The following is a 12271-nucleotide window of genomic DNA, read 5'->3' on the forward strand; positions in this document are numbered from 1 at the left end:
TGCTTTCCTGGACCGCCGAGAATGTCAGGCTCGTGTGGAATCCTCCACCGTGTCCTGATCCTTCGAGGCTGGATGAATGGTTTCTCGGTGGGGGTCGCACTGGTTCTCAGCGCCCCCTCCGGTGCCATTCTTTCCGGAGGTGCATGTGGAGCTCACAAGATCATGGAAGGCACCGTTTACTGCCTGAAACAAGTCTTGTAGCTCCTCCGCTCTCACCACCCTCGATGGTGGGGCTGCTTTGGGGTATGCGGGCATTCCCTTGGTGGAGCGGTCTGTGGCCATGCAACTGTGTCCAACAGGTGCTACCACTCTGCGGGGTGACCCGTGTCTCCCCTAACGGGCCTGTAAGTATTCATCAGGCTTAACTGGCAGTGCTTACAGAGCTTGGGGGGAGGCGGCTACTCCATACTTGTACAGTCTCGCGATCAGTTGTGCGCACACAGGGACCTGGTGCTCAGACACCTCAGCCAGTTGGGTCTTCGGGTCAACTGGGAAAAGAGCAAACTCGTGCCAACGCAGAGGATCTTTTTTCTCGGCATGGAGTTGGATTCGGTCAGCCAGACAGCATGCCTCACCCAGGAACGTGCTCAGTCGGTGCTGAACTGCCTCAAGACTTTATCCATGGCCGAGTCCCGAGGTGGGTGTGGTGACGCGGTACTCACCGGCTTTAGATTACACCGGCCTGCCGCAGAACCTTCAGCCCGTGGTCAGATCCCTCGTTCCTTCGGCCAGGAGTGCCCCTGAAACAGGTATCCAGGCATGCGTACAATGGGCACGCAGTGTCAGGGGTTTGGACGGGTCCCCAACTGCGTTGGCATATCAATTGCCTCGAGTTGCTGGCAGTATGCCTTGCCCTGAGCTACCTCAGAGGCTGTCTTGAGGCAACGCTCGGCACGGAAGCACTGGCACACAGCTGGCCCCGGGGCCTGCAAAAATATGCGTTCCCCCCAGTGAGCCTGCTCGCACAGACACTGTGCAAGTTCAGGGAGGACGAGGAGCAGTGCCTTGCCCTGAGCTGCCTCAGAGGCTGTCTTGAGGCAACGCTCGGCACGGACGCACTGGCACACAGCTGGCCCCGGGGCCTGCAAAAATATGCGTTCCCCCCAGTGAGCCTGCTCACACAGACACTGTGCAAGTTCAGGGAGGACGAGGAGCAGGTCTTGTTAGTGGTTCCATATTGGCCCAACAGGACCTGGTTCCCAGAACTCATGCTCCTCGCGACAGCCCCTCCCTGGCCGATTCCTCTGAGGAAAGATCTGCTTTCTCAGAGACAGGGCACCCTCTGGCACCCGCGTCCAGACCTGTGGAAACTCCATGTGTGGTCCATGGACGGGACGCGGAGGTTCTAAGTGACCTACCCCAGGAGGTAGCTCTCACTATCAGCACGTGCTCCATCCACGAGACAGGCTTATGCGTATGTGAAGTGGAACCTGTTCGTCGAATGGTGTTCCTCCCACCAGGAGGACCCCCGGAGATGTTCTATCAGAGCCGTGCTTTCCTTCTTGCAGCAAGGGTTGAAGCGTAGGCTGTCCCCCTCCACTCTTAAGGTTTACGTTGCTGCTATTTCTGCCCATCACGACCCCGCAGAGGGGAGGTCGGTGGGGAAGCACGATCTGGTCGTCAGGTTTCTTAGGGGGGCCAGGAGGTTAAATCCTCCTAGGCCTCCCTCCCTACCCTGTTGGGATTTGGCATTGGCTAAGAGCCCTACAAGCTGCCCCCTTCGAGCCTTTGCAATCAGTTAAGTTGAAGTTTCTTTCTATGAAAACCCTACTCCTAACTGCACTGGCCTCGATCAAGAGGGTGGGGGACCTGCAGGCATTTTCGGTCGACGAATCGTGCCTTGAGTTTGGGCCGGCTGATTCCAGTGCAACACTGAGACCCCGGTCTATGTGCCCAAGGTTCCTACCACTCCCTTCAGGGACCAGGTAGTGAACCTGCAAGCGCTGCCCCTGGAGGAGGCAGATCCAGCCTCAGCTTTGCTCTGTCCTGTACGCTCACTGCGACAGTATGTGGATAGAACTCAGAGCTTTAGGACCTCAGAACAGCTCTTTGTCTGTTATGGAAGACAGCAGAAAGGGAAGGCTGTCTCCAAAGCAGAGGATGGCCCACTGGATAGTGGACAAGGTGTGCCCTGCCCACTCAGGCTGTGTGCTCACTCCACTAGGGGTGTCGCATCGTCCTGGGTGCTGTCCTCAGCTTTGCTCTGTCCTGTACACGCACTGCGACAGTACGTGGATAGAACTCAGAGCTTTAGGACCTCAGAACAGCTCTTTGTCTGTTATGGAAGACAGCAGAAAGGGAAGGCTGTCTCCAAAGCAGAGGATGGCCCACTGGATAGTGGACAAGGTGTGCCCTGCCCACTCAGGCTGTGTGCTCACTCCACTAGGGGTGTCGCATCGTCCTGGGTGCTGGCTCGTAGTGCCTCGCTAGCAGACATTTGTAGAGCTATGGGCTGGACTCCTAAAACGTTCGCTATGTTCTATAGCCTGCGTGTCGTACTGGTTTCCGCCGGTGTTCTCGCCTCAAATGGGTAGTGGTACTGAGAGGCCCGGTTCAGAGTCGGCTTGCGGCATCCTGGATGCCTAGTTCTCCAGAGAGTCCCCTGACCGGGCAAACCCTGTCGAGTCTTCCAGCACTCCGGTGGCCAGACGTGGTGGAGTGTCCGGTACCAGGCCTTTCAGCCAATGAATTCCTGAAATCTGGTCTGAGGCTAGTGCCCATATGAGTGACCCGGTTGGGATCCTACATGTGTATTTCCACGGTACAATTACTAGGGCCGTGTTTCCCCTGGCAGACCACGTTCTGCCGTCTCTAAATGATGCAGCCATGAGCCATCTCAGAGACTTCCATGTGCAGTAGGGCCCCTCGGGGTTACTCCACGTGAGTAAATGTCACTTAACCCCCTCTGGGAGGAGGTGACTCCACAGTGTGTCCTCTTCCAAATGGAAGGGCACGCTTCCCAGTGTTATCCAAGTCCTACTGTTGGGTTGCCAGGAACAGCTGTAGTCGACCTTCTCTGTGTAGAGCCCGGTCCTATCGTCTGCCTTATAGGAAGGATCAGGAGGCCTACACAGGGCACTGGAGGGGGCAGCACCTGTGGCGTGTTGGTAGGGATCCCAGTTCGTTGGTCATCACCCAGGTGACGTCGAGAGTGACCGACTGAAAGGGGACGTCTCGGTTACGTATGTAACCTTCGTTCCCTGAAGGAGGGAACGAAGACGTCACGTCCCGTCGCCACAGTTGCTGTACCACCGCTGAGCTGCCAGGTCACTGGCTCGACTCCTCAGCGAAAACATGAATTAAAGCGGTGCATCTGCTGCCTCTCATACCCGCACTGCAGGGTGTGGCAGCCAAATGCGAAATCCGCATGCCAATGTCCATTGGCTCGTTTAGTTACACTCGAAGTGGATTGGTCTCTCTGGCGAGATCCCAATTCATCGGTCATCACCGACATGACGTCTCCTTCAGGGAACGAGGGTTACATACATAACCGAGACGTTCTGTCTTTCTGGAACCTGTAATTTTAAGAGTGTAAGGGGAAATTTATCATTGTTAACTAAAAGGGTCACTGGGAATCCCACAATGGTTCTTCTATGGCATTGCTACAAAAATACCATTTTGAAACCATTATTTTTAATATAGGAGTATGGTCAAAATCCACAGTTAGATTCCATGAAATACATTTTAGTCCTCACAATTTAAATATCTGGGGTATATTTGCACTGAGCCCTCCCATCTTTCCTCACGGTTCGTCTGTCAGTATTGTGTGTTCACTGTAAATGCAAGTCTGTGGGTTAAGACATTGATGCACTGCTCCTCTAACAGAGGATGAGTCATCCCCCTCTCCTGCCCTCCCCTTTCCTCTGCTCCATCAATTTCCCCCCGCTCATCCCCCTCTTTTCTGGAGGGGGGGGGTAGATTGCGTGGTTGTGTGGAAAGGGTAACACCCCCTCAAGCACCACTGACGCTCATCAAACTGACAGTGTTGGTGTGTGTGTGAAAGATGGACTTATGTAAAGGTCAAGCATGCTGATATCACGCACTGACCAATAAGGATATCATAATCAAAAGAACAGTATCCCTGGAATGCAATCAGACATCAAAATGGACATCACTGATGTAATCTGATGATTTACCTGAGCATCCTAATACAGCGCAACAAGCAGCAATTTTTTTCAGTGTCCTTAGAATTTTTTTCTCATTCATTTTTTCATTAAAAATGCTTCAATAAAGAGTTTAATAAAATAAAGTATTTAATCAAACCATCCAGCTTAGAGAAGAATTACAACATTAACAACTCTAATTTAAGAAAATACTGGAAAATCTGACCAAGACTGTATACAGTATATTGACAACACAAGTTGTCAACTGTTTAAAGTGTTTTTTAATCAAATTACATAATACAGTTATTAATTAACCAAATTAATCAGAAGTAATTATTTATATGAATATTTGCTTAAAAAACCCTGAAGATAATTTAATACATGACATTACTGTGTCAGACAAATAGAGCATTGGACAATCAAGGCATAATGTTCCTAATATTAGTATAGTAATTTTGCAGTTGTAATGTAAAACAAAATTATTATATTATTTTTCTTAAACAATAGATTTTTTTTATTTTACAGTCAAATATTACAAGAGTAATAGTTCTTATTTTGTTCTTTATTATATATTTTTATTTAATAATAAAAAATACAATTATTTTAATATATTTTTTCTATTATTATTATTATGAAAATAATTTGATAGCCATATTGATAATACCAAAATGTTGCCAAACTGTGCAGCCCTACAATAAGCACAGCAAATCTGGAATTGTTTTAATGGCATGTAAATCACAATTTTTTTTATCAGAAAACTTGCAATTTTATAATTTTTTTCCACAATGTTTTATAGCGATTCGGTGATTGGTCGATCTCTCCTCAGGAATATGGATAGTGTAGTTATTAACCAGGAATCTGACAATTTAACAGGATATTGTTTTTAAATGTTGAAATCACATTGAAGCATATATCATCACTTTACAGAGAATATGAGTTGTGTCTTTTATGCATTGTGATTTATACGGAACCTGACTATTGTCTATTGTCTATTCTATTCTCTATAAAAATAATCTAATATTATAAAAAAGGTCTTGGCACATAGTTGATATCCTTGAAGCATCTCTTGGTCCATGGGCAGGGTTTTATTTTGTCTGTGGCGTCAGTGGTGACCTGATGGCGTTCCTTGCCATTTGTCATGTAAACTCAGAATGACATCACAGGAGAGTGGGTGGTCTAGACTTTCTCTGAGGGCAACAGGAACAACAATCATGGACCATACAGTGGACTAAATGTACTGACAGATGCCCACAACCTTTGAGCTGTTATATAAATTAAACTTTGGACCTCTACATATGATTATGGAACAAGGAATTCATGCAGGAGGTGATCAGGTTTGGATGGGGGTGTCTTTGCAACCTGCAAATTCAAACGACGGACTTCACCTGAAAACTGAAATATGTTTCTGCCATCACCACATCTCTCAATATTGGAACCTGACCTTATTCTTTCTGATTGAAACTGTATGAATCATTTTGAATGTGACTTCAAAATGAATATTTATGCATTCTTAATATAATACTGTACAGTATCACTTAGCATGTAAAACTTAAAAAAACAGACAAAACAGTAGATTTTTAAACATTTGATTTGGCTTCCTCACACAAAAGAAGGGAACTGAAACATTTTTCTCCACGCGATCACAATGAATGAGAACTGTAAACTGTAGCAGGGACACAGAAACCTCAAAAGTATCATTAAAGTACTTGTGTGCATTCTATGTTTTCTGAGTCATATGATAACTCTGGTGACATTATATTTAAGTCATTATTCACTGATAAATTAACTGATCTTCCCCTCCAATGAGCTGGTAACCAACCGTTGCAACCGGATAATTGAGCATCGAGAAGCATCCTTCCAACTTGAAAATGAATCATTCAGACTTGTGTTGCGAACTGGATCAACAGTCAATGTGCCAGAAAGAACTAAGGCAGATTACGAATCATATGTCTTCAGAAGAAATGGAATACAGCCCATTAGTCATATGGACAAGTGTAATGACATTTTTTGTATTTCTTTTTGTCAATTTAAACATTGACAGCCCTAGTACTTGATCACTTTCACTTCATTGAAAAACTGTCAAAACGGTCTATACTTCAAATATTTACCTTTCGTGTGCAGGGGCGTAGCCATCATTTCAGAAGTGAGGGGGACAGAAATGTTATATATATATATAAAACATTACAATATAACATTTCTGTAATCTATATAACCTACCAGTCAACCGTTTTTGAACAGTAAGATTTGTTATGTTTTATAAAGATGTATCTTCTGCTCACCAAGCCTGCATTTATTTGAGCCAAAGTACAGTAAAAGCAGTAATGCTGTGAAATATTATTACAGTTTTAAAGAACTGTTTTTCAGGAGTGATGATGCAAAAAATTGTCGTGGCCTAATGGTTAGAGAGTCAGACTCATAACCCAAAGGTTGCGGGTTCGAGTCTCGTACCGGCAGGGATTTGAACTGGGGGGAGTGAATGTAAAGTGCTCTCTCCCACCTTCAATACCACGACTGAGGTGCCCTTGAGCAAGGCACCGAGCCCCCAACTGCTCCCCGGGCGCCGCAGCATAAATGGCTGCCCACTGCTCCGAGTGTGTGTTCATGGTGTGTGTGTGTTCACTGCTGTATGTGTGCACTTTGGATGGGATAAATGCAGAGCACTAATTCTGAGAATGGGTCACCATACTTGGCCACATGTCACGTCACTCACTCACTCTTGAAAATCTCTATGCGAACACACTTGCCCGAAAAAGTGCGGGGGACGAATTTACGTGATATTAAAAGTGGGGGGGACATAAGGGAGAGTAAATCAATTTTCATCTTTAGCTGAACGTTTACTTTAAGAGATTAAGGTGACATTTGAATCCAAATTAAAATAATAGCTTTATGACATTTAAAATTAAGATGTGAATATATGATGGGCTGTTTTAGAAGGAACTCGTCGAGTTTTTTACCTCAGGGGTTTGAGGTTTGTCTTCCTCTGTCAGTAAGAATGTGAAGCTACAGGATGAGAGAAGAAAGAAGACCTGGTCAGTGGGTAGAAGCAGGTCTAAGAAATGAAATATCACTTGTATTAAAAGACTTGTTAACTCAATCCAGTAGACTTTCTGCATTGGTATGTTGCGTCTTACCTTATGTTGGGTGGGGTGACACAGAACTGGTTCCTCCAATCGACACGCACAGCTCCCAAAAACCTGTGCAAACTCTCTTCACACACAGCCTCCATCTCCCACTGAACAACTGGACAGAGATATAACCACATCAGAAGATGTTCACAATATTTTTGTTCAGGTTTCATTTGAACTGATATTTTCATAATCTCATACATAAAAAAAACACACACACTTTCAGGATTCTGCGCATGTGTAAGAGGGAATCATGATCAGCCTGCCGATGTGGGAAAATCCCGCAGATATCCTCTTTGGAATTCTCCTCACATCTCAAGACTCTCCCTTGAGGACCAGAAAGGAATCACATCACAGTACATACTCCTGTCACGTAAACCTCATGCTTGAAGCTCAGTACATGCACAAACCTTAAAAGCACATCAATGCAAAAGATTGCGAATAATTAATGTAAATAATAACCAGTACTAAATGTCTGCATAGAGTGCAGCTACTATAAACTAATTAACTTCACCAGGTCTACTAGAACATGATATTGAGGCATACCTTTAATAATGCATCACACAAATTATTGATTAGTATATCTGATGATTTTGCTACAAGCTTTGTTTGGTGTTAGCATTGAAGAAAAAAAATCATTAATGAGATCTGAACTGTTTCTCCTAGACGCCAATGAGATTAAATGGGGAGCAGGTTTCCCAACACTCTGATTTTTTTATCATCAAAGAAAGAAAGCTCATGCACATATGATATATCTCCTCTTGAGTTTCAGAATCTCAATCTGTGCTCAAATCAAAACATTCGGGATTCATCTCAAAATGAACTCAAACATTTCTCGTGAGATTCTAACAAAGACCATGCTATCCAGGCTATGCTGTTTGTTTGATAGCTTTATACTCTTACAGTCTGTGTGTATTTTTATTATGTAGACTTCTTAAAAGAGACCTAACCGAAAGCTCAATTATCCCTGCAAAAGCTGACATGAAATTATAGTATGATATTAATATGAAGCACTTACTTTTTATTTGAGCAGAAATTTGGTGCAGTTGCTGATATTTATATGGCCAGAAAGTAAGATGATATTCTCACAGCTTGTAATGTAAATTAACTGAGATTTTTATAATAGTATAGTAGCCTACTTACAAACAAATACACATGAATATCACTTGTCATTATAAATCTCCCAATAATATAGCTTAATAAGGTTCTATTTTAGTGATTATTTTTATGTTTAAAGTTCTGTAGTCTTCATTGTAGGGAGCAAATCATATAATGCAATGATGTTTGAGAGATGAACAAATAAATGTTCTTCAAAAACATGATGTATCACATTTGATAACATGATTTTTCTAAAAAAAAACAATATACATATATATTAATGGATAATAACGTAAACCTACATTCCTTCAGTCCAGTTCATCTTGAAACATTACTAACAATATAAAATGTATTTTTACATTCACCTCATTAAAAAAATTTCACGACAAAAAGATATCATAACCCGAAGGTGGACATTTTTAGAATTATACTAAAAGGCTTTTTACTTGAAAAAGGTATAAACAATCAATCAGACAACAGAAGGCATGTAATTGAATGTGTACAACATGTTTTTCAGCAAAGTTTTGATTATGTTGATAATTTGCTGGCCTTAGAAATTTATGTATCAAATATGATGCATGGGGTTAAGACTCCTAAGCTAAGAAAGAGCAACCTCTGAGCAATCGTTTTTTCCTCTGTGAAAATCTCTATGCGAACACACTTGCCCGAAAAAGTGCGGGGGACGAATTTACGTGATATTAAAAGTGGGGGGGACATAAGGGAGAGTAAATCAATTTTCATCTTTAGCTGAACGTTTACTTTAAGAGATTAAGGTGACATTTGAATCCAAATTAAAATAATAGCTTTATGACATTTAAAATTAAGATGTGAATATATGATGGGCTGTTTTAGAAGGAACTCGTCAAGTTTTTTACCTCAGGGGTTTGAGGTTTGTCTTCCTCTGTCAGTAAGAATGTGAAGCTACAGGATGAGAGAAGAAAGAAGACCTGGTCAGTGGGTAGAAGCAGGTCTAAGAAATGAAATATCACTTGTATTAAAAGACTTGTTAACTCAATCCAGTAGACTTTCTGCATTGGTATGTTGCGTCTTACCTTATGTTGGGTGGGGTGACACAGAACTGGTTCCTCCAATCGACACGCACAGCTCCCAAAAACCTGTGCAAACTCTCTTCACACACAGCCTCCATCTCCCACTGAACAACTGGACAGAGATATAACCACATCAGAAGATGTTCACAATATTTTTGTTCAGGTTTCATTTGAACTGATATTTTCATAATCTCATACATAAAAAAAACACACACACTTTCAGGATTCTGCGCATGTGTAAGAGGGAATCATGATCAGCCTGCCGATGTGGGAAAATCCCGCAGATATCCTCTTTGGAATTCTCCTCACATCTCAAGACTCTCCCTTGAGGACCAGAAAGGAATCACATCACAGTACATACTCCTGTCACGTAAACCTCATGCTTGAAGCTCAGTACATGCACAAACCTTAAAAGCACATCAATGCAAAAGATTGCGAATAATTAATGTAAATAATAACCAGTACTAAATGTCTGCATAGAGTGCAGCTACTATAAACTAATTAACTTCACCAGGTCTACTAGAACATGATATTGAGGCATACCTTTAATAATGCATCACACAAATTATTGATTAGTATATCTGATGATTTTGCTACAAGCTTTGTTTGGTGTTAGCATTGAAGAAAAAAAATCATTAATGAGATCTGAACTGTTTCTCCTAGACGCCAATGAGATTAAATGGGGAGCAGGTTTCCCAACACTCTGATTTTTTTATCATCAAAGAAAGAAAGCTCATGCACATATGATATATCTCCTCTTGAGTTTCAGAATCTCAATCTGTGCTCAAATCAAATCATTCGGGATTCATCTCAAAATGAACTCAAACATTTCTCGTGAGATTCTAACAAAGACCATGCTATCCAGGCTATGCTGTTTGTTTTATAGCTTTATACTCTTACAGTCTGTGTGTATTTTTATTACATAGACTTCTTAAAAGAGATCTAACCGAAAGCTCAATTATCCCTGCAAAAGCTGACATGAAATTATAGTATGATATTAATATGAAGCACTTACTTTTTATTTGAGCATACATTTGAAATTTGGTGCAGTTGCTGATACTTATATGGCCAGAAAGTAAGATGATATTCTCACAGCTTGTAATGTAAATTAATTGAGATTTTTATAATAGTATAGCAGCCTACTTACAAAAAAATACACATGAATATCACTTGTCATTATAAATCTCCCAATAATATAGCTTAATAAGGTTCTATTTTAGTGATTATTTTTATGTTTAAAGTTCTGTAGTCTTCATTGTAGGGAGCAAATCATATAATGCAATGATGTTTGAGAGATGAACAAATAAATGTTCTTCAAAAACATGATGTATCACATTTGATAACATGATTTTTCTAAAAAAAAACAATATACATATATATTATTTATTTATTTTCAGTGTATATGTGTCTACCTCTACCAAACTCATTTCAAGACTTTAGGCATAGTCCTACAGAAGTGTTATAGATCACGAGAAACAACAATTCAGTCATGCATATCAAACTTTTCATGTCAACATTTCAGGTCCGTGAACATAAATCCTTCTATTTTGGGAACATACTTCTAGTGCTCTCCAGAGATCTTTTCCATCCTTTTAGGGTCTTTAATAGCCTAACAGGAGAAGCATGCTCATTTTGGTGCATTTTAATGTGCAATCATCACCAGCAGGCCAGATTAGTTCTGCCGAGTGGACATAACGCATGAATAATGAATGGCTGGAGGAACAGAGAGACCGAACGAGAGATTGCCCCGCTTATAGTGAAGAGAGTGTCTGGTCTGACAAAAGAATAAGGTCATGGAAAACAGCTGGCAGACCAAAGCAAAGTGACAGAAAGATGCCTTCATATAGTGGAAATGTAGGTTAGAAGTTCATCCAAAAGAAGAGGTCAATATTTGCCTGGTTAAAACAGTCCAGTGAGCCCCTGCTGGTAGATGCTGTAACTGCACAATATGGCATGAAGGCATGGATGCATGCATGCATAAATAAATAATCACTATAAAAAAAAAAGTAACTGAATTGCTGGTTTTTGTAAAAATTATGAGTAAATTTCATAAATAATTACAATGAAACAAGTAACACACTGAATTAAATGTAAAATGTTGAAGTAGAAAGACTGAAATGGTAATTTCTTATAAAATATACTCCAATAATCTTTGTTTTACAACCTTAAAAAAAAAAAAATTACATAATTAACATTATCCAACACTAAGTTCCAGTCATTAAACTAGACTTTTCACCATTTTTATCCATTCCGCTTGCCTCTATTTTGCCTCTAGGTCTCTGGTTATGCCAGTAGGTGGCGACAAGTGACTGTGTTTGTGGATGAGTCATTGAATTATTCAGTCAAATGATTTATTAAAAAAATATTGATTCATTCAGTCAAGGGACAAGCTGGGATTTCTGTTCACAGAAGCAGAGCGCATATTCTATTGTGTAGCATCAGTTTTTAACGTTTAAAGAGAGCAAGGTAAGATGGAAGTAGCAAAGCATTTAATATTTGATGATTAATACTTATATGATAGAAATGTTAAAACGACAGTAATATCCAGTGATGAAAACTGCTCGACCTTTTTTTCTCAAATATGGCTTTTGCATTGAAAATATGGTATCATTTACACGATTCACGTATAATTTCTAACTGAATCTGAAGAGAGAATTTTTTTGACGTATTAGGCATATAAATTAAGTAAATAATGTAAATGAGTAAATAATGTATGTGCATATTTTAAAAAATGATTTGCAAATAGTTAAAAATGATTACTTTCCTGCTAGAATTAGGCTAGACCTAGTATTTCCTTCATCGTTCTATTCCTTTCTAAAATGTATTATTATTATTATTTTTAAAGGTCCCCAATGTTCAAGACAAAATAGTTCCCAGATGGCTTACAACTTCCGAC

At 41.2% G+C, this 12271-nt stretch overlaps 1 protein-coding gene across 1 annotated transcript in view; it reads right to left on the reverse strand.

Moving 5' to 3' along the window:
• The window catches only part of LOC107593499 (protein FAM13C), a 24614-nt gene extending 17285 nt beyond the window's left edge, over nt 1-7329 (reverse strand). The window contains exons 1-2 of the mRNA XM_016283233.1: nt 7235-7329; nt 7058-7103 (exon numbers count right to left, since the gene is read on the reverse strand). Coding sequence (XP_016138719.1) covers nt 7058-7103; nt 7235-7329 — 141 coding nt within the window. The remainder of the gene's footprint in view (nt 1-7057; nt 7104-7234) is intronic.
• Nucleotides 7330-12271: the final 4942 nt, after the last annotated feature.

This window comes from Sinocyclocheilus grahami, unplaced genomic scaffold, assembly GCF_001515645.1.
Source record: "Sinocyclocheilus grahami isolate Dianchi unplaced genomic scaffold, SAMN03320097.WGS_v1.1 scaffold172.1, whole genome shotgun sequence".
Taxonomy (NCBI): Eukaryota; Metazoa; Chordata; class Actinopteri; order Cypriniformes; family Cyprinidae; genus Sinocyclocheilus; species Sinocyclocheilus grahami.